General features: G+C 50.4%; 4 protein-coding genes across 6 annotated transcripts; 3 read left to right on the forward strand and 1 right to left on the reverse strand.

The window, feature by feature from the left end:
* The first annotated feature begins 18 nt into the window (after window positions 1-18).
* RPS18 (ribosomal protein S18) lies at window positions 19-6,743 on the forward strand. Its single transcript, XM_064284493.1, has 6 exons — window positions 19-135; window positions 634-732; window positions 5,999-6,085; window positions 6,177-6,278; window positions 6,408-6,499; window positions 6,627-6,743. The coding sequence occupies exons 1-6, from the start codon at window positions 133-135 to the stop codon at window positions 6,700-6,702; spliced, it is 459 nt and encodes a 152-aa protein (XP_064140563.1). The 5' UTR covers window positions 19-132; the 3' UTR covers window positions 6,703-6,743.
* Window positions 6,744-7,523: 780 nt separating this feature from the next.
* B3GALT4 (beta-1,3-galactosyltransferase 4) lies at window positions 7,524-9,546 on the forward strand. Its single transcript, XM_003421043.4, has 2 exons — window positions 7,524-7,591; window positions 7,786-9,546. Exon 2 carries the CDS (start codon window positions 7,807-7,809, stop codon window positions 8,962-8,964), a length of 1,158 nt encoding a protein of 385 aa, XP_003421091.1. The 5' UTR covers window positions 7,524-7,591; window positions 7,786-7,806; the 3' UTR covers window positions 8,965-9,546.
* On the reverse strand, window positions 9,525-18,290 carry WDR46 (WD repeat domain 46). 2 transcript variants are annotated; one of them, XM_010600602.3, is made up of 15 exons: window positions 17,900-18,290; window positions 17,424-17,639; window positions 17,235-17,315; window positions 16,977-17,089; window positions 16,347-16,434; window positions 16,153-16,214; window positions 15,848-15,952; window positions 15,604-15,754; window positions 15,348-15,483; window positions 15,057-15,156; window positions 10,711-11,024; window positions 10,468-10,562; window positions 10,197-10,292; window positions 9,903-10,016; window positions 9,525-9,794 (listed from the first exon to the last, which is right to left on the reverse strand). In XM_010600602.3, exons 1-15 carry the CDS (start codon window positions 18,041-18,043, stop codon window positions 9,696-9,698), a joined length of 1,914 nt encoding a protein of 637 aa, XP_010598904.1. In that variant the 5' UTR covers window positions 18,044-18,290; the 3' UTR covers window positions 9,525-9,695. The 2 variants fall into 2 exon arrangements, with proteins under 2 accessions (XP_010598904.1, XP_003421089.3); XM_003421041.4 differs by lacking the exon at window positions 17,900-18,290 and adding an exon at window positions 17,742-17,893.
* On the forward strand, window positions 18,265-19,596 carry PFDN6 (prefoldin subunit 6). Of its 2 annotated transcripts, XM_010600601.3 has the most exons (5): window positions 18,265-18,343; window positions 18,525-18,603; window positions 18,852-18,922; window positions 19,010-19,134; window positions 19,382-19,596. In XM_010600601.3, exons 2-5 carry the CDS (start codon window positions 18,540-18,542, stop codon window positions 19,509-19,511), a joined length of 390 nt encoding a protein of 129 aa, XP_010598903.2. In that variant the 5' UTR covers window positions 18,265-18,343; window positions 18,525-18,539; the 3' UTR covers window positions 19,512-19,596. The 2 variants fall into 2 exon arrangements, with proteins under 2 accessions (XP_010598903.2, XP_064140631.1); XM_064284561.1 differs by having other exon boundaries at window positions 18,296-18,603.
* The last annotated feature ends 1,080 nt before the right edge of the window (window positions 19,597-20,676 follow it).

The following is a 20,676-nucleotide window of genomic DNA, read 5'->3' on the forward strand; positions in this document are numbered from 1 at the left end:
GGTGAAGCCGTTTCAGGAAGCGCTTCTTCCAGATGGCTCCGCCCCTTCCACCAGAGAGCTATATAAGTATTTGGCGTCACTTCCGCTCTCTCTTCCACCGGAGGCCTACACGCCGCCGAAGCTACCGCCGCCATGGTAAGTCTAGAGTCCGGGTCGGGATCTGGCTGCATCGGAACCGGGGCAGGGAACGTCTGCTTTCAGAGGGCCAAAAACGCCCTATCCTAGGGGCCTGCAACTTTCTGTGTGGAGCCTTGCATTACACCCCTGAGAATGGATAACCAAAGACTTCCAATTCCGGGAAACGGGACCCGGGAAAGGGTCACTCCCTGGAGGCACGAAAGCGGGGAGAGGTTTAGGCGTGTGCGGGGATCTCCGGCAGCTTCTACGCAGAATATACTTTTGGGAATCGGCAGGGGACCTGTCCCCTTTCCGGAAGTTGCATATCCCTAGGCCTGAACGGTTCATGATTCTGCTGTCTGCAGGAATGAGGAGTTTGCGGTGATGTGAAAACGTGGAGGGGGTCATTGCTCCCTATGTGACAAACTTAGCGTTCCTGTTTGAGGTGGTTCGTTCGTCTTACGGTTTGACGGTAGTTCACAGTGTCTGATCCCCCCCCCCATCTCTTTCAATCAGTCTCTGGTGATCCCCGAGAAGTTCCAGCACATTTTGCGAGTACTCAACACTAACATCGATGGGCGGCGGAAGATAGCCTTTGCCATCACTGCCATTAAGGTAAAGTAAAGATTATAAATGAGATTTGGGTTGTTAAGAGCTAAATTATAAATGAGCAAGGTCGAGGAGGCAACCAGATCACGTTGGCTGCTGGGTTTAAAAAAAAAAAAAAAGCTAAGGGGAGTGATTAATCCCTTAACCACATTTACCACAAAAGGTGAGTAATAAAAGCCAGAGAAGGGTCTAAGGTCAAGCCAAAACGTTTCACTAGAGTGAAGAGGCTGGGTATGGTTGTCGACCGGAATTTGCTAAAGTTATTTAAAGCTGTTTTCTGAACCTTCAGTTTGAGATTTCTGTCTCCACTACATCATAACAACAGCCCTTCCTGTTAAATTTATACACCCTGAAAACCTTATAATTCGTATACATCTTGAATGAGTAGCTGTGCCAACAGATTGCAAGTGTCAAAGAATATATCCATGGGACAGGGTCATCACTAGGTCCTGAGCAGGATATTTACTCAGTTGTCGGAGGTGAAAGTCAGTGTTCTTTCCAGCTGAAAAGGGAACCCCAGTATATTTTGGTTTGGGCTTGTTGAAAGAATTAAATGCAGGTTTGGATATCTACTTTCATCCAGCCTTCTGGCTGGGGACATTCTATCGTTTATAGAATAATTACTTGTACAAATAGCTGAATGTGTTTCTTGCCCTGCAGTACCCATAACTCAGAGGGAACAGGGCCAAGCCAGTCTTGTTTACAGTCTTCTACTTCTGGTGTATTGTTGAGGCTTATTCAGTGTTAGGGAATGGATGGTACTGGGGATACCTTACCCCCGCCTCCGGTGACAGAGGGGGTGTCCCGACTGGTCTTGACGACCATCGAGTTTGTCAAATTTCCTTGATTTTTTTTCACTCTCATACAGAGAGCAGCTTTTACTTGTTCTCAATTGAATACCAGACCCACTGCCCTCAAGTCTATCCCGACTCAGCAATCCATAGGGTTTCCAAGGCTGTAAATGTCTAAGGAACCAGACTGCCACATTTTTTTCCCACTGAGTGGCTGGTGGGGTCAAACTGCCAGCCTTTTGCTTCACAGCCAAGCAGCTTAACCACTTTTTTAACAGAGCTGCTTCAGTTGAATACAGAAGCAGCTTAAAGCTTCTGTTTGATATTCTCTGAAAATGTAAGATACCCTAAAGATTGAATACTTACTGCAAAGCGTTGCTGTGAGCCATAAGCGAGTTTGTGAATATAAAAGCGGAGCATGGTTAGTAGGGTGCTTCTCCACTCTCTGCATCTTTGCAGTTGATTTGTTAAATGTGTGTCATAATCTTTGTAGTCGAATTAGATTTCATGAACAATTGTTCAGCCATTTTCAGATATTTAGCATGTGAAGAGAAGTCTCACAGGGGGATGGGATCCTGGTGCCCTGCTATCATTGGGAAGGGCTGTTCCTTAGAGATCTCTGGGTACTGAAGTTTTTGTTAGCAGAGAGCCAGGAAAGGCAGCTACCTCTTGGTGACAGACCTAAAGCTTGGAGGTGGTCCTTTATTAAGAATGAGGGATTGGGGTAATTCTAGGAAATTGGGAGAAGATTAAAGAGGAAAAAGGGAGGCTGAGTATGGGGAGGGGTTCCTCAAAAACGTGGTTAGCTCCAGAATGGTGAAGAATGAAAGTTAACATAAGAAAAGGGTATATACTGACAGGTAGCAGATCTACTGTGGGGCATTTGGTGGTTTAGTAGTAGAAATTTTGACTTCCATATGGGAGACCTGGGTTTGATTCTTGGCCAGTGCACCTCGAGCAGCTACCACCCCTCGCCTGTCAGTGAAGGCCTGCATGTTGCTGTGATGCTAGGCATGCTTCAGTGGAGCTTCCAGACTAAGATGGACTAGGCAGACAGACCTGGAGATCTACTTCCCACTGCTCTGCCAATGAATACCCTGTAGATCACAATGGTCCAATCCACAACCAACCACAGGGAGGGTGCAGGACTGGGCAACATTTCATTCCTTTGTGCGTGAAGTCACCATGAGTTGGGGGGCCAGCTAACAGCAGCTAACAATATAGATCTGCAGGAAACCCTGGTGGCGTAGTGGTTAAGTGCTACGGCTCCTAACCAAAGGGTCAGCAGTTCACATCCGCCAGGTGCTCCTTGGAAACTATGGGGCAGTTCTACTCTGTTCTGTAGGGTTGCTATGAGTCAGAATCGACTTGACAGCACTGTTTTTGGTTTTGGTTTAGTTCCTGGGTGGTACAAATGGTTAAGGGCTTGGCTGCTTACTGAAAGATTGGAGGTTCAAGTTCACCCAGCCAGCATCATCAGAAGAAAGGCCTGGCGATCTACTTCTGAAAAATCAGCCATTGAAAACTCTATAGCACACGGTTCTACTTTGACACATGGGGTGGCCATGGATCTGAGCCATCTCAGTGGCAGTTGGTGAAACATACACGTATGCGTGTATCCTGCAAAGCTTTTCTGTGCTGTGATTTTTTCCCCTCATTGTTTTGTTGCCACTTTCAGTTTTTTGCTGTATTTTTTAAGGCTAGTGTTCTGCCCTCTTCTACATCAGGATTATAGCTGCCATCCAGGAAGTATTTGGAAACTTGGAGGGGTTAGAGTTGACTTGAAGGTCCCCATGGGTCTTGTTCACAAGGAACTCTTGTCCCACCAAGATGCCAGTTGTCCTGGAACACTTTCAGAGTCTTCAGTGTTTATTTTTAAATGCAGGTATGAGGCACACTAACAACTTTTCTGTCCAGTGTAGAAATAGATTCTAAATTAAATACCAAAAAACCAAACCCACTGCTGTTGAATCGATTCTGACTCATAGTGACCCTATAGGACAGAGTAGAACTGCCCCATTGAGTTTCCAAGGAGTGCATGGTGGATTTGAACTGCCAACCGTTTGGTTAGCAGTCGTAGCACTTAACCACTATGCCACCAGGGTTTCCAAGTTAATACGGACTACTAAATTAGTTGATCAAATAATTTCAGACTTGAGTCCTTGGAAAACCACCTTTTTGTATCCAAGTGCTGGCTGTGTCCTTAAAGAGGGTGAGTGTAATGATTAAGTTGGCTATCAACTGTTACATAGTCCAGGCCCTTAGGAGAAAGTGATGGTCACTGCAGTGTACTTTTGTGGATAGAGGAGGCCTGAAGAGAACAGCGATCTTGGGGCAGAGAAAAGGGGACCTAACCTCTTGGCAGGCTAGCATCTAGAGTCAGTAAACAGAGCCTTCAAAATCTTTGCTCGACAGCAACTTCTCAGGAGCATGATTATGGAAAAATTTAAAGATTCAAAGGTAACCAAGGTGTCTATCAACGGATGAATGGGTAAATAAATTGTGGTATATTCACACAATGGAATACTACGCATCGATAAAGAACAGTGACGAATCTCTGAAACATTTCATAACATGGAGGAATCTGGAAGGCATTATGCTGAGCGAAATGAGTCAGAGGCAAAAGGATAAGTATTGTATAAGACCACTATTATAAGATATTGAGAAATAGTAAAAACTGAGAAGAACACATACTTTTGTGGTTACGAAGGGGGGAGGGAGGGAGGAGGTTTTTTATTGATCAATCAGTAGATAAGAACTGCTTTGGGTGAAGGGAAAGACAACACTCAATACATGGAAGGTCAGCCCAATTGGACTGGACTAAAAGCAAAGAGGTTTCCGAGATAAAATGAATGCTTCCAAGGTCAGCGGAGCAAGGGTGGGGGTCTGGGGAACATGGTTTGAGGGGACTTCTAAGTCAATTGGCAAAATAATTCTATTATGAAAACATTCTGCATCCCACTTTGAAATGTGGCGTCTGGGGTCTTAAATGCTAACAAGCGGCCATCTAAGATGCATCAATTGGTCTCAACCCACCTGGAGCAAAGGAAAATGAAGAACACCAAGGTCACACGACAACTAAGAACCCAAGAGACAGAAAGGGCCACATGAACCAGAGACCTACATCATCCTGAGACCAGAAGAACTAGTTGGTGCCCGGCCACAATCGATGTCTGCCCTATCAGGGAGCACAACAGAACTCCTGAGGGAGCAGGAGATCAGTGGGATGCAGACCCCAAATTCTCATAAAAAGACCATACTTAATGGTCTGACTGCGACTAGAGGAATCCCGGCGGAAATGCTCCCCAGACCTTCTGTTGGCACAGGACAGGAACCATCCCCGAAGACAACTCATCAGACATGAAAGGGACTGGTCAGCGGAGGGGAGAGAGATGCTGATGAAGAGTGAGCTAATTAAATCAGGTGGACACTTGAGAGTGTGTTGGCAGCTCCTGATTGGAGGGGGGATGGGAAGATAGAGAGGGAAGCTGGCAAAATTGTCACAAAACGAGAGACTGAAAGGGCTGACTCAATAGGGGGAGAGCATGTGGGAGAAGGGAGTAAGATGTATGTAAACTTACATGTGACAGACTGATTGGATTTGTAAATGTTCAATTGAAGCTTAATAAAAGTTAATTAAAAAAATTCAAAGGTAGAAGGGTATAATCAAAGCCCATGGATTTATCATCTGTACCCCTTACCCATTTTGAAGCAAATTTCATGGCATTTTATCTGTAAATATTTTCGTGAATTTGAGAGAAGCTTAAGACCCCAATCTCTTGTGGACAACCTCCTGATAATTTGGTTTCCTAGGTCATTTTCTTCCAGGGAGAAAATGCCACCCTTTACTATCCAAATCTGGTTGGTGAGTTCAGATGGCAGGGGTGCATGTGTTAGTGTCATGGCACCAGTGTAAGCATTAGTACCTTTCGGGTTTGATTTAGATAGAGTTAGCTCCTAGGACCTGATCATCTCTGGGCACTGACGAATTTGCGATCTTGGCAAACTATGATTATGGGGATGTAGTGGCCTGCCCAAAGAATCGTGGTCCTTAGAGACCTTGAGCAGCCTTTTAACTCGTAAGACCCTGGTCTTGCTCTTTGAATGCTGAAAGCCAGGCCCACTGTCCTCCACAGTGCAGGAATCAGTACTACTCAGTGCAGGAATCAGTACTACTCTTGAGGGGCTGCTGCAGTGTTTGTCAGCCAGCGTTTGTTGACTGCCTCAATGTGGTGGGCAGTGTGAGACCATGTGCTCTCAGGGGCTTATCCTTTACTGGGTTCTCTGTTCATGGCCCAGCCTTGGCCCTGAACAGAATTTTTTTTTTCTTTTCAGTGGTTAGGCTTTATGTCTTACCAAATAGGGAAGGGTGATACGGGATCATGCAAAAGTACTAGATTATTTCAGGCCCTACTTTTATGTGCTTTATGTGCTAAAAGAAAACCAATCAGACCTAATTCTTCCCAAACCTTTCACCTCAGGGTGTGGGGCGAAGATATGCTCACGTGGTGTTGAGGAAAGCAGACATTGACCTCACCAAGAGGGCGGGAGAGCTCACTGAGGATGAGGTGAGGACAGGGAAGGGGGGCGCTGTGGGTTGTGCCTACTTGGGAGGACATCTGGGTCCCCTCTGGATCTGACCCTTGTCCCACCTACCAGGTGGAACGTGTGATCACCATTATGCAGAATCCACGCCAGTACAAGATACCAGACTGGTTCTTGAACAGACAGAAGGATGTGAAAGATGGGAAATACAGTCAGGTTTGTATTGATGGAAGGGAGTTGGGCGGGGGTTGGGGGAAGGTTGGAGGTGGCAGGGGGATGGTCCCCATTAGAATGTAGGTGATCAAGGAAGAAAAACAAACACCCCTCTTCCTCTGGCAAATCCAGGTCCTGGCCAATGGTCTGGACAACAAACTCCGTGAAGACCTGGAGCGGCTGAAGAAGATTCGGGCCCACAGAGGGCTGCGCCACTTCTGGGGGTGAGTGGGGTGAGGGATCTCATCTCCCTGCCTGCCTCTAAACTTCCATCCTGCATCCTAGTGTCCAGTCTTCCTCTTTTGCTTCATGCTTTTTATGACCTATTACCCTTTTCTTTCTTACCTGCAGCCTTCGTGTTCGAGGCCAGCACACCAAGACTACTGGCCGCCGGGGCCGTACTGTGGGTGTGTCCAAGAAGAAATAAGTCTATAGGCCTTGCTATTAATAAATAGTTTATACACCCGCCTCCTTTGTGGTTTTCTCCATTCTTCTGCTGACACTGATGGGGAATGTTTGGGTTTGGGGCTGGGTCCGGTCCTTTTGGTCATTTCCCCTTTTTACTTAACTAAAGGCCGTCCATACTCGGCTGCCCAAATAATGCCCGCGGTATATAAAGTGGGGGGGGTTGTCTCCTCCCCTCTCCCCCTTACCTAAAGCAACCTTTTGGTAAATGATGTCCCGTTCTGGAGGGTGTGGATTCCTGTGGAAAATGAGCGATCACTCCCAGCTTTGAGGGGGAGCCCAGATGAGTTTCGGGCGGGTGTGCAACCCTGGTAAGTTTCCGGGAGAGCGTGCAGTTTGGGAAGTGCGCCCCCCGGGCGGAACGCAGAACCTACCCAGTTGCTGCTCCGGGGTGAGTATCTGCAGGTCTTGCTTACTCTATTTCTAAAAGATGCGGTTTTGTGTCTAGTCCGCAGTTAACAAAATTGGGGACATGGCCCGTAAAAATCGATTGGATTTACTGCTGGGCAACAAGGGCCAAATGGGCGCCTATTTCTGCGACTCAGAAAAGCTGGTTTCTGGGCCGGCAGATGAAGCAAGTGCGTGCTCTGGGGGAGGGGGCGCTGCCAGTTGGACTGCGCAGCTTCAGCCCTCCGCGGCTGGATAACCGGGCCGGTTCCCGCACGCCGCGGCCGTCCCCACCGCCCAATCCTGGCCACCTAGGTTCCGCCGCGGCCGTTGAGCCGCTTCCGGCGGGGCCCACGTGAAGGCGCCGCGCAACATCCTCCCGGGGCCGGGCGGGGGAGGGGCGGTGGGCGCAGCAGTCTGCCAGCCATGGAGCGGGGCTTGAGGGGCGGCGGAACCGCGATAAGGTAACGCTTCTCGCAGCCCCAGCGGTGGTTGCCGGCTGCACCGTTTCCCACGTCTCCGCATCATCTAACTTCGGTGCCGGTACTCGGCCGTGCTCTCGGCCCGTCCCACTCCGCGCGCAGCCGGGGAGGGATGGGGCCTTGACCTGGGTCGAGGGGAGCTGGGTTTGTTAACTGCCCTTCCCTTTTCCCTTCAGATCCCCTCTGGCCGCCGCATCATGTCCCTCCGCCTCCTCCGCCGCCTCCTTCTCCTCGCAGCCTTGCTGCTAGTGATTGTCTGGACCCTCTTTGGGCCCTCAGGCCTCGGGGAGGAGCTGCTGAGCCTCTGGCTCTCCTCCCTGCTCCCCGCTCCTGCCTCACCAGCGCTGCCCCTGGCCCTGCCCCGCCTTCTGATCCCCAACCTGGAAGCGTGTAGCGGGCCCGGTACCCCTCCCTTCCTGCTCATCCTGGTGTGTACCGCCCCTGAGAATCTGCACCAAAGGAACGCCATCCGGGCTTCGTGGGGCGGACTGCACGAGGCCATGGGGCTGCGGGTGCAGACCCTCTTCCTGCTGGGGGAGCCCGTCCGGCCACAGCCGACCTGGGGCAAACAAGGGAATGGCCTGGCGTGGGAGGCTGCGATGCAAGGAGACATCTTGCAGGCGGCTTTCCAGGATTCTTACCGCAACCTCACCCTCAAAACCCTCAGCGGGCTGAACTGGGCCAACAAACACTGTCCCATGGCTCGCTACATTCTCAAGACGGACGATGATGTGTATGTCAATGTCCCCGAACTGGTCTCAGAGCTGGTCCGGCGAGGGGGCCGTTGGGAGCAATGGGAAAGGGGCACAGAGCCCCAGAGCGCAGCTGTGGTTGGAGATGAGGAGCAGGAACGGGGGGGCCGGGTTTTGGGGAGCGAGCCGGTGCCTCTGCTGTACCTGGGTCGTGTACACTGGCGGGTATATCCCTCTAGGACAGAAGGGGGGCGGCACCAAGTGTCTGAACAGCAGTGGCCTATGGCTTGGGGCCCCTTTCCACCTTATGCCTCAGGCACTGGGTATGTGCTCTCAGCTTCTGCTGTGCAGCTCATCCTGAGGGTTGCCAGCCGGGCACCCCTCCTGCCACTGGAGGATGTCTTTGTGGGGGTAAGTGCCCACCGAGGAGGCCTCACCCCAACCCACTGTGTCAAGCTTGCTGGTGCCACCCACTACCCTCTGGACCGGTGCTGCTATGGAAAATTCCTGCTGACATCCCACAGGTTGGACCCCAGGAAGATGCAACAGGCCTGGAAGCTGGTGGACAGCCCTGATGGAGAAAGGACTGTGCCCTTCTGCTCCTGGCTCCAAGGAGTTCTGGGCATCCTGCGATGTCGGCTAATAGCCTGGCTTGAGAGTTGAGTGTGCCTGGAGCCACAAGAGAGGGGCTAAGGGGGTTGAGCACCCCCAGACCTTCTCTCCCAGGCCTGATGCAGGGGTCCTGGCTGGCTGCAGCAGGTCCATCTCCTCATGCCAGTTCCTCAGTGCGACACTGCCGACCCAGTGATATAGAAGAAACCCAGGGGCCTGGCCTGCCAGCCCCCAAAATGGCCGTCAGGAATAGCAAAAAACGCAGGGGCGCTCTCTAGTCAAGGCAGGTGAGCGGCATTAGCTCCTCAATAAACTTTTGTCTCTCTGCCTCTTGAGTGCAGTGTTTTTTTCATCAGAACTCCCAGAACACTGACTGAGAAGTCCCAGAGGCTGCCAGGCCCTGCTGGTTGGGAAGGACATCTCCAGGGACGTGGGAGAAGGACAAGCCTTTCTGAGGCTCTTTAAGAGGGCTCTTAAAAGGCAGGGTTAAGACCACAGCAACCACACAGTATGGGGCGGGAGGGAAAGGCAGTACACCATGACCCCTCTGATCCTAGATAGCCCCACTTCAGGCAAGGGGGAGCGAACAGGGCCACAGGATAATCCAGATACACTATCCAAAAAATCACCTTTCTCTTTAATACCAACCCACCCAGGAGGCAGCTGTCTACCCTGGTTGGAAAAGGGGCACATTGCTGCCCCCTCTTCATTCCAGGGAACAGGGTCATTTCCCCACAGACGATCTTGGGAAGTCTGTTGTTCAAGCCACCCTGGGGCCAGGCTCAGCGCACAAATCTGTCCAGGGCAGATGGCCGGGTCCCTGTGGGCTTGGTCTTCTCTTGGTCATGCTGCTGCTGCTCTAGGCTCTGCCGGACCTTGTCCTGAGAGGAGGACACGGGCATGATGAGAAGTGGCAAGGCCAGAGAGAGAAGCAGGAGCAGAAGGGTGCAGCCCAGGGGCAGCCTGGCCCACCCCACCAATGCTCTCACCCTGTGTTCCTTGTCCATGACCTTCTTCTTCCTCTTTACCAGGCTGGCTGTTGAGCTGCGGCCCTTCTGCTTTGGCTTTGGCTGGAAGGGACCCTTGGCCTCAGGGTCATAGCCCTGAGGAAGGGGAGAGAAGTGAAATCTCTAATAGCCTCAGGGGCAGGGAACTATGGCAGCACTTGCCTGCTGTGCTGCACTTTTGGGGACAGGCCCATGGTAGGGAGAGGATGTGGGGGTGAGGGGGACCGGGCACTCAGAGTGGTGTTTGGGGTGGGGATGCAGGGGCTTGCTCCGCACCAGCCTCTCTATCCGCTCCTTCTTTGCCTGTTCCAAAGTGACAACGTCAACCTCCGCCAGGGCTCGTGGGTCCAGACAAATGAGCTCTGCAGGTACCTGGGGATGTCACAAGGGGACAAAAAACGGGTATGGAGTCACAGAAAGATGGCACCAAAGAGGAACAGAAGCCAGGGAGGGTGCTGAATCCCACTCTTTCTAAGACCCCCTGGAGTGAGAACACTGGGGCGCTTTCCCTACCCGAGCCCCAAACAACACGTACGCACATCCTCACCTTCTCTAGCAGGGCCTTCACCTCCCACTCCTGGCGCTGCTTCCGGCTCCTGTACGGGTTATTCTCCAGGCCGTCAAAGTTGGGCTCAGCAGCTCCTGGAAGGAGGGAGGAGCATAGAACCATAGAAAGAACCCACTCTGCCAGCTCCAGCCCAACCAAGCCCCTCACTTTCTGCTATCCCAGGTCCACCCAAACTTCATCCACAGGTCATTCACTTTGCACCCCATTCCCTGGTCCACTCACCAGGAACCAGCATGCTGGTGATGCCCCCGTTGTGCCCCACCCCCAGCACATCTTCAAAGGGGCAGAACTGAAGGCCATGCACATGGCCCGAGAGCCGGTGGGTGAGGTATGGCTGCTCCAGAGAGGGTGGGCTGCCCTTGCCCTGCCCTGCCCATATGTTGACCACATCGCCCATTCCTGCAGCCAGCAGTCCCCGCTGGGAGAAGGCCAGGTGCCCCGCTCCCTGGGGCAGGGTCCGAGCACCCAGAGGTTGGAACGTCCCTCGCAGGTCAAAGATCTTCAGCTGGTGGTCCAGGCCAGAAGTGGCCATGTACCTAGGGGGAGAAGAGAAATCAGCCAATCTGTCAGTAAGGGTTTACTGAGCAGTCCTGTGACCAACCCCAAATTCACAGAAGACACGGCCTCTGTCTTCCAGGCACTGACTCTGGTTGGGGAGAAAGACATCATAACCACCACCACCATCGTGCTATACGCTCCACAGGCATCCTCTCAGTTAAGCCTCACACAATTGGGCATTTTTTAAATTTCCCTTTTACACAACAGGAAACTGGAGCTCAGAGAAGGGAAATCAGGGTTAGTGAGCAGTAGAGCTGGAATTCTAGTCAAACCTGTTTCTTTAGTGTCTGTTCTCTTCTTCCACTAATACTACACTGCCTTCTCAAAACACATTAAACAAGTGGAGAACCCACATGACAATCTGTGCCTGAACGCGGTGTTTCACTGCACAGACAGGGCGGCAGAGCAGCTCAGCGAAGGCAAAGATCAACTGAAGCAATCAGGGAAGGCTTCATGGGAGAGGTAAGACGTGAGCTGTTCTAAGCAATTCTCAAGAAAACGCAAAGGAATAGTAGATAAAAATGAATTAACATCAGAATGTAGGCATTAAGATGGGAGTAGAGATTTGTTTCCACGATTGGTGGGAAATGTGGTCAGGAGGATTGGGAAGAGACAAGTTGTAAGAGACTCTTTAGAGTCAAGCTGAGGACTCGTAGCCCATTACCCCAACGTTACTCTCTGGCAATGACAAAGCACAGGTTGAAGACTGCATGAACTTGAAGAAAACCTACTTAGGAAGAAATGAAGTCATGTGCCAGAGGGTCCCCCACCCGTCTCTTTCCTTCCCCTGTTAGTGGAGAGGGTAAAGATGGCGACCAAATCCCCTCAGGGAATCTTGCACAGCCTAAGTTGTTTATTTTCAGAAGTTGGAATTTCTGTCTGTGTTGTTTCTGAGAGAGAGAGGCTGAAGGGGGAACCAGCCAAGCCGGGGGATATATGTTCACCAAGGGATCAAGGACTTCTCTTTCTTGCCTTGGCTGTAAACAAGTAGGAGGGGACTTAAGGGATCCTATGATCAGAGACTCTTGCTGTGACAGAGCCAAATAGAGGCCCCGGTGGATACTTCTTTTGATAAGACCATCAGGGACCCAAGTCCACCATCGGGTAAGGCCACCAGTTCAAATCTGGAATGACTGAGGACTCCTGGAATACAGGGTCACACCGTTCTGTGAACCAACAACTCAGGAGCACATGCTGGCTGCCCTCCCCCACACGTCCATCTATGGGATTCCCTAGGAAATACCAGCCTGGTGGCCAGAGAAGAGTCTAGGCCACACCTCTGTGCTACATTTGCAAGAAGCAGTTTAGCTCTGAAAATCTAATCCAATCCTAAGGCAAGCTTCCAGAAAGCCGCTTGGGGAAGATGGTAAACCTCATCTCTGGACCCCTTAGGGCTTGTCTGGGAAGGGCATTATTAGCAGGGATGGGTGTAAAATCAGAGACCAGGGCTGTTCAATCAGCATCAAGGTGCTGACCAACCCAGGCCTCAGTGAACTGATTATACTCTAAGCACAAGAGCAGTTAACCAAGACAGCTCAGGGAGGGCAAGCTACAGCTTAGGCCCAGTGGCCTACAGAAGGCAAGAAGGCCTCAGAGCAGACCTCCCTACCCTCCTAGTGCCAGGCTGGCACAGATATGAAGTAAAAACCAAACCACTTGTCCACAAAGATTCAAGTCTGGAAGGTCAAGGGAGTCCAAGCATCCAGAAGGCTTTCATACATTGGTGACCACTGGGCATTACTTGTGCATTTGCTTATTTTCTTCAGAACAATTTAAAAATAGAGTTATACAGTTTATGCTTAATGCAGAAGATTCTGAGCAAAAGTGTCAAAGGAGGAAAGTAGCTTGTGGGGAAGATTAACAATAGCACCCAGGATGCCCCAGAGGGACGAAGAGCTGGAGACAAGAAACTGGCTGTGAGAATCACTCATGCCCATAGAAGACAGCAAGGATGGAGAGAACCGGACTTGGGAGGGCCCCTGAGAAAGACCAGTCAGGACTTCGAAGCTGGTTGAGAACAGTAATGAAGCAATCCACCAAAACAAGTATCATGCACCTGGGGGCCCAGCAAGCACTCAGTACATAGTGTTTTTGATTGCTGCTATTGCTGATGGATGAAGAACACGGAGGCTGTGTAACCAACTCAAGGAGTCAAACGAGAGGCCAGATTCTGGGTGACAGGAAAACGCTGGAGAAAGGTAGCAGGCAAGGAGGAACTTTGGGAGTGGAACGACCCATCTAGCGATGGACACATTAACTCTGGGGTTATTGAAGACAACTCAGTGGAAACTAAACGCATCCCCTGGCCAATCATTCCCCTAGCCCCACCCACCCACTGCCAATGAGTCAATTCTGACTCACAGAGACGCCATAGGGTTTCCAAGGCTGTAGATTTCTACAGAAGCAGACTGCCAGATCTTTCTCCAGTGGAGCCACTGGTGGTTTTGAACCACCGACCTTTCAGTTAGCAGTCAGCTGCTTTAACCACTGCGCCACCAGAGCTCCTTTTCCCCAGGGGTCCATGAACTACAGCCTACTACTTGTTTTTGTAAATAAAGCTTAACAAGAACAGCACACTAGAGCTGATTAATCTTTATTATCCCCAAAATCTCAGCACAGACCCAGCACACAGACAAAAGAAACTCAATTAGAGGAAAACACACTGAAACTTGTATTGGTGGGGGGGGACGGACAATATAAAAAGCTGGAAAAAATGCAAATACTCTCTAAGGAAGAGCAGAAATCCAAAGTAGACACACCACCCCTACCCCTCACATCGCAGCCAGGACTTAAAATGAACAATCGTCTTTAATGACGACAATGATGACAGCAGCACTTCCAACTTGCTAGGCCCCATGCTAAGCTCTCTATGTGCCTTAACTCACTTAATGTCTACAACAGCTTTATGAGCTGGACCAAAACCACCACCAAATCCATTGCCATGGAGTCGATTCCAACTGATAGTGACCCTATACGACAGAGTAGAACTGCCCCATAGAGTTTCCAAGGAGTGCCTGGTGGATTCGAACTGCCGACCATCTGATTAGCAGCCGTAGCACTTAACCACTATGCCACCAGGGTTTCCTGAGCTAGACCAGGGGTTGGGAAACTAAGGCCCATGGGCCAAATCTGTCTATTTCTGTACAGCCCACAGGCAAAGAATGGCTTTTACGTTTTTAAATGGTTAAAAAATCAAAAGAATACTATTTTTACACCTGAAAATTACATGAAGTTCAAATTCCAATGTTCATAAATAAGTTTTATTGAAACACAGTCAAGCTCATTCGTTGACTCTGTGGCATGGTTGAGTGTTTGTGACAGAGGCCACATGTGGCCCTCTCACTGCTTCACACTGCTGCTCGGAACACCTACGATTCGCAGTGACTCAGTTATAAGCTGACAGCAAGTGGAATGCCTCATATTCTACCTATCTCATCACCCGTCTGTGTAAAAAGATGTTTTCCAAGATGGAATACATAAAAACTCTGCAGATCGGCCTTGTCCGGTGAGCATTCGCCATCGAGTTTGATGCTCTGGCACACTAACTTTGAACCTCAATTAAGCACAATGCTATCCTCAGACAGGGAATCTGATTTTCTCAGTCGTCAACCTGTATCACACTACGCTGTACTCGACGATCACTGGGTTTTCAGTTTAATCGCTAAAAAGATCCGTGACGATTTTTCTGTCTTGCTTGTCAAGTAACTACAATAAGGTCCTCAATTTCGCCACATGGCCTTCAAAGCCCAAAATATTTACTATCTGGTCCTTGACAGAAAAAGTTTGCTGACCCCTGAGCTAGACACTCAGCTCCCCATTCTGGGGGTGAGGGAATTACAGCAAACGGGGGCTAAGTAATACGCCCATAGTGACATAGCGAATAAGTGGCAACGACACGATCTAAACCCAGGCAGGCCAGCTGCAGTCTGTACTCCTAAGGACACATTAACTTCCATACCTTCCTGCCCCACTGTTACGCCCAATACCTCATCCCCAAACAAGTGACTTACGTGCCTGTAGAATCTACTGTCACAGCCCGGACCCCACCACGGTGACACAGAATCTTAGCCAGTGGCTCTTTCACAGCTGGACTCCATAAAGACACAGTACCTGAAAGTCAGAGAAGAGCTAACGTTACAGATGGGATGCTGAGGTAGTTACACCTGGGAAAGATGAGGACCTAAGACCAAGAGATAACGACAGGAAAAGGTAAAATGGCAATTTAGGGCCACGCGAAATACAAATACAGAAGAAAAGCAGGTCAGGATGGCCAGAGAGTCGCAGCTAAGCCAGGGACTGACCGTTGCTGTGTCCGAGATGGATGACGGCATTATAAGGGTTTTGAGTCATGACATCAAGGCGTCCAGCCCGAGCATTCAGAGCTGTCACAATCTTCCCTACCGACACATCCAGGTAGGTCAGGAACCCTGTCTCTGACTGAGAGAATGAAAATGACTGAGTACTGATTGTCCTCTGGCCTCCCTACACTAGGGTTCCAGAGGAGGAGCGGCCTTCCCAAGGGCTGCCACCCGGTCCCTGTGCTCCACAACCACTTACCGCTGTGGCCAGGAGGAAGTGGAAGGGCAGGAACTCGAGTCGCGTAATGCGGTCACAGCGGCGGATGCAGTGGAGTTCAATGCCTTGGTTGTCATAGATGTGAAGCCATCGGTTCTGAGCGACAGCAAGCAGTGCCTCTGAGTGCAGAAACCTGGACGTTCAGTGGGAAAGGGGTCACAGGCTGTCATTCCATCAGAGAAAGGCTGTCTTGGCCCCACCGACTGCTGACTGGAAGGCCACTGACCGGATGTCCCGCACAGATTCCATGACATTGATCTCACACATCAGCTTCTTTGTTACCCAGTCAAGGGCAGCCACATGACCCCGACGCCCTCCAAAAGCCAGGTGTCTGTTGGAGAACAGGGAGAGGCAGGGTATCAATGCAGGGGAACACGCTGACTCAGACAATTTGAAGTCTGCTCCATGCCAGCCCCTTCTCACCAAGTGAGAAGTGAAATGTCACCGTAGATGCTCACCCCTATGTCCACGCAAATCACGATCCCCTCCCCTCGTCAACAGCTCAAGCATATTACTGGAATTCAACTTTACCTCCCAGTTCGAGAGTAACTCAGCCTGTAGGGTCCAAACTGCCGTAGATTCAAATCAAAGTGCTGGGAAAGGGAAGAGTAAAAACAATCAAGAAAGAATAGGCTCCCTTCAGCAACTCCTGCTTCTAGTTCCCACTTCTCTCTGCCTTGCATCACTAATAGATCCACTGGCCCCCTCACCACCCTCAGGCTCACCTTGGCTGCACTGGCAATGTCCACAGCCTCCACGATGTCAGCCTGACATATCTTTGCCGTGTCCTCCCCATCATCCCCTTCCAAAAATCTGCAAGAGAGGATCAGGACTGCAGTAAAGCTTCCTAATATGGTGAAACAAAAATTAGAAGAACGAACAGGGATCACAATAGAGGACCCCGAACAAAGCTAGAGAAAAATGTATAACAAAACTCTAACTCACAAAAGAGAGACCAGGCTTACTGGTCTGACAGAGACTGGAGAAGCCCTGAGAGTTTAGTTCCCAGACACCCTTTTAACTGAGTACTGAAGTCACTCTTGACGTTCACCCTTCAGCCAAAGATTAGACAAGCCCATAAAACAAAATGAGACTAAACAGGCACGCCAGCTCAGGGCCAGAGATGGGAGGTCAGGAGGGGCCAGGAAAGCTGGTTAACAGGGAACCCAGGGTCGAGAGGGGGAGAGTATTAACACGTTGTGAGGTTGGCAACCTCCGTTACAAAGAAATACGTGTATTGTTTAATGATAAACTAATTTGCTCTGTAAACCTTCATCTAAACTACAATAAGAAAAACAAGAAAAGGGAGCCCTACAAAGGAGGAGCCAGGGAAGCCCAGATTAGGATCCACTCACCCAGGTTCCTCAGCAAGCACCAACTCAGAACGAGCAGCTCTGACACTGGTTTCCTCTTCCTCAGCTTCAGCCACTTCAAGTCTCTTTTGAGTTTTGGATTTAGAATGCAGTAGCTATAACAGCGTCGGTCAGGAAGGGGTCATGGAAAGAACCAGAGAATATGTGAGGTGACAGGAGAACCACCTGGCCCAACATCTATCCAACTCACCAACACACCCTCTGCCTCCAATCCCTCCCCACTTTCCGATCGGTCCTCACCTTTTTGGATTTGTCAATGCGACGGAACTTCAGGGCCGCCTCCACAGGGACTGGGACAGGGCCTGGGAATGGGTCCTGGGCCTGGGGCAGGGAGAAGGTGATTAGCAGACATGCTCGGGCTGACCCAAACTCTCTCACCTCAAAGCAAGATGCGCCTTGCCCCAGCACCCCATCAGGCCCCAATCTTACCCCAGACAAGGTCCGCTGGGGCACCGGATTTCTCCGTTCTCGAGACTTCTTCGGAACCTGGGGCTTCTTGGAGATCCTAGACTTCTTTTGGATGTGAGTGTTCTTTGTTCTCCGGCGGCGGAGCTCCTGCTTCCTCTTCTTGCTACGAGAGGGTCCTGGGGAGGCTCTAGCAGCGGTCGGTGAGGTCTCTTCTTCCTCCCAGTATCGCCGAGGTTTCTACCGGCAGATGAGGGACCCTGATGCTCCGCTACCCACGACCCTTGCACCCCCGGACCCTGCAGTTAAAAAATTCCCTTCCCTTCCCAGAGAGACCTCTACCTTCCTCTTGGACTGAACTCTATTTTTCTTCGGTGGGACATCCCCACCCGGCTTGGGGGCAGTCTCCATCAAGCCCACCAGATGATGATCCACGTGCAAACTCCTCTCAGCTGTCCCACAGTAGGCTAGGAAACCCCCGGAAGTGCTCTGATCCTCACCCAATGAGAGCCGTATACCAGGTCTGAAGCCCTCTGGCGCCATCTTAAGTGAGGGTGAGCGCTCCTTTGAGAGGCGGGATTGTCTTGGCTATGAGTCGGAATCGACTCGACGGCAGTAATACGGGTGGTCCTTCGCACCTCCATCCCGAACGGCAGTCTTTGCTCTAGTAATAATGCCACTGTGGATTAAAGAACGCCAAATCGCGGCACCAAGTAACAGTGAAGTTTTTTCCATCTAAGTTTTCCCATCTTGCCTAAAATCTTCTCAGTCCAGTCTTGTTAGCAGAACGCCTCTCATCACACGTGTCAGAACCACACTTCCCGGCGTGTCTCAGAAGGCAGCGTCCGGCGCCGTCTTTTCCCAGCATTCCTTGTTTACTTCCGGGGTTAGTAATTCTAAAGGGAGAACGTGAATAGGGCGAGCTTTCGACTGAAGGGGTTGAGGTCTCGTTTCACCTTATTCCTTGGGGCTGGGACAGAGTCGATATTCGCAACGGGGAGAGGTTGCGGTGTCCTGAGGGGCTGCTTCTCAAGAGTGCTGTCTGTTCCGCCGGCCAGGCCAGGAAGGGAAGCTCGGGTACCTTCCAGAGTGTCAGACCCAGCGCCCCTCTCCCGCTCCTCGCAGGTTGTTGTCCCCGCCATGGCTGAGCTGATCCAGAAGAAGCTACAGGGAGAAGTGGAGAAATATCAACAGCTACAGAAGGGTAAGGGAGCAGGGTCGGTGTGGCCTCACCCCAATCTCTTCACTCACGCACAACCCAAAACAGTAACCAAGACAAAATTTTTCTGCCCCACCCACGCCCCTGTGTGAAGCCTCATCCCCTCCTCAATATTCCGCGTATCCATCGACCCATCTTTGTCTATTTCTTCAGCTCCATTCTCCTGACTAGGATTGTAAGAGTCGGGTGGCACATTTGATGTCTCTCATCATGTTTTTCCTTCCACTTCCCAGACTTGAGTAAGTCTATGTCAGGACGGCAGAAGCTTGAGGCACAACTAACAGAAAATAATATCGTGAAGGAGGTGAGGGACTGGAATTTATGGGGCGGGAAGTGACTGGGATTTGTGGGGTGATGGTTCTGATCGTATATGTCCCTCTCCTCTACTCAGGAACTGGCCCTACTGGATGGGTCCAACGTAGTCTTTAAACTTCTGGGTCCTGTGCTGGTCAAACAGGAGCTGGGGGAGGCACGGGCCACAGTGGGGAAGAGGCTGGACTATATAACCGCTGAAATGTGAGTCTGTCCCAAACGCTGTAATGCAACTGACACTGTTGGGGTAGTTGCTGAGGAACCATTGTAGAGCAGCTCTGCACAGTGGCCCCTGATTGTGCAGTCCTCCACATCCTCCTTCCCTTTTAACCCTCCATCTCCTCCCTCCCCTAGATCTCAGCTTTGCCACTTATCTTTCTTGCTTTCAGTCTTTCAGTAGTCTCACTAATTTTTCCTTTTCTGTTTCTTTGTCTTCCTTGCCTCTCCTCAGTAAGCGATACGAATCCCAGCTCCGGGACCTGGAGAGGCAGTCAGAGCGACAGAGGGAGACCCTTGCTCAGCTGCAGCAGGAGTTCCAGCGGGCCCAGGCAGCAAAGGCAGGGACTCCTGGGAAGGCCTGACCCTGTGGAGGTGGGGGGAGGGTGGGGAGGAGGGAATGAGGCAGCTCTAGATCTATACTGTAGCTAATAAAATGTGAAAACACTTGGTTCTGTTTTCTGACCAGCTACTCTGTCAAGTTTCTCTCTACATATTCTTCTGGCCCCTTCCACCTTATATGCCACTTACATTACTGTCTGAGGCCCATATTTTTGCAACTGGAGTCTCTCTTGGCAGGGCAGTCTTTTCCTTCTTTCTTGAAACCAAAACCTGAAAGGTCTCAAATTTGTTTCTTGCCTGCATTTACAACCCTTCACATTCCCTTATCTTGGTTGGCGTGACCAACCAAGGAAACATGGGCAGGGCACTTACAATGCAACATAGTGTTAGGAATATCGGTTTAATTGAAGAATCACAGTTCTCTAACCTGAGACCTCAGCATGAAATGTGGTTACCGTCCTTGCTATGAATACTTGTCATCCTTCCAAGAGCCATGGCATCTCTTTTAGTTCTTTTTAGTCTGTTTTCTTAGAATTTGTTTGTAGCTTAAACTGATGTAAATTCCCAACGTGCCTTATGGTTTGTAAGTTCTCTAAGCTCATGTGTTGCCCACAGGATTGTTCTTTCATCTCTGTTCTCAAATTTTTTCCTAGAAATTTGCAGCCAGAGGATTTTTTCATACTGATCTCCTCTGTGAAAACAGAGAAGAATTTAATAAGAGTAATAAAAGGACAATAAAAATTACACACACACACACAAAAAAAGAGTAATAAAGGGACCAGGATAGAGAGGTTGCTGGGGAGGAATAAACTGCTCTGAGGGAACCATTTTCACTAGCACCTCTTCACAGGGATAGGGAACATCAGACTTCTTCCTTCCATTGCACCTACCTTCAGCCAACTCCCACCCTCACTCCCAGCAGCCATTCATAGACACAGCACAGACAGAGGGAAAGAGTCCAGGTAGTGTTTTGGTTTATTATCTTAGTGTTGTCACAGTGATAAGAACCCTCATAGTGGAAAAAACTGCTTAGAACCTCCTTCTTGCCACCCACCCTCCCCTGGGGTTCAGAGCCTCTGGGCCTTTCCTCTTCCACTACTTCTAGGCCTTTCCTTGGCCCTTTGCATGCTAGGATGTGGTCAGGAATCAAGACTGACCCTTTTTTCTAGCACTAGCAGTGTGCTGCAT

The sequence above is a fragment of the Loxodonta africana genome, chromosome 1 (genome assembly GCF_030014295.1).
Source record: "Loxodonta africana isolate mLoxAfr1 chromosome 1, mLoxAfr1.hap2, whole genome shotgun sequence".
Lineage (NCBI taxonomy): Eukaryota > Metazoa > Chordata > Mammalia > Proboscidea > Elephantidae > Loxodonta > Loxodonta africana.

What these genes read in the sequence shown, in the direction of transcription:
- RPS18 (XM_064284493.1), top strand. An exon ending in TTGCCATCACTGCCATTAAG is followed by an intron (nt 733 to 5,998) that starts GTAAAGTAAAGA and finishes CTTTCACCTCAG; the next exon opens with GGTGTGGGGCGAAGATATGC. An exon ending in GGGCTGCGCCACTTCTGGGG is followed by an intron (nt 6,500 to 6,626) that starts GTGAGTGGGGTG and finishes TCTTACCTGCAG; the next exon opens with CCTTCGTGTTCGAGGCCAGC.
- B3GALT4 (XM_003421043.4), top strand. Translation starts at nt 7,807, where the DNA reads ATGTCCCTCCGCCTCCTCCGCCGCCTCCTTCTCCTCGCAGCCTTGCTG.
- WDR46 (XM_010600602.3), bottom strand. Translation starts at nt 18,043, where the DNA reads ATGGAGGTGCGAAGGACCACCCGTATTACTGCCGTCGAGTCGATTCCG. An exon ending in AGTTACTCTCGAACTGGGAG is followed by an intron (nt 15,953 to 16,152) that starts GTAAAGTTGAAT and finishes GTTCTCCAACAG; the next exon opens with ACACCTGGCTTTTGGAGGGC. An exon ending in ACTTCCTCCTGGCCACAGCG is followed by an intron (nt 15,484 to 15,603) that starts GTAAGTGGTTGT and finishes TCATTCTCTCAG; the next exon opens with TCAGAGACAGGGTTCCTGAC.
- PFDN6 (XM_010600601.3), top strand. Translation starts at nt 18,540, where the DNA reads ATGGCTGAGCTGATCCAGAAGAAGCTACAGGGAGAAGTGGAGAAATAT. An exon ending in AAAATAATATCGTGAAGGAG is followed by an intron (nt 18,923 to 19,009) that starts GTGAGGGACTGG and finishes TCCTCTACTCAG; the next exon opens with GAACTGGCCCTACTGGATGG. An exon ending in GACTATATAACCGCTGAAAT is followed by an intron (nt 19,135 to 19,381) that starts GTGAGTCTGTCC and finishes GCCTCTCCTCAG; the next exon opens with TAAGCGATACGAATCCCAGC.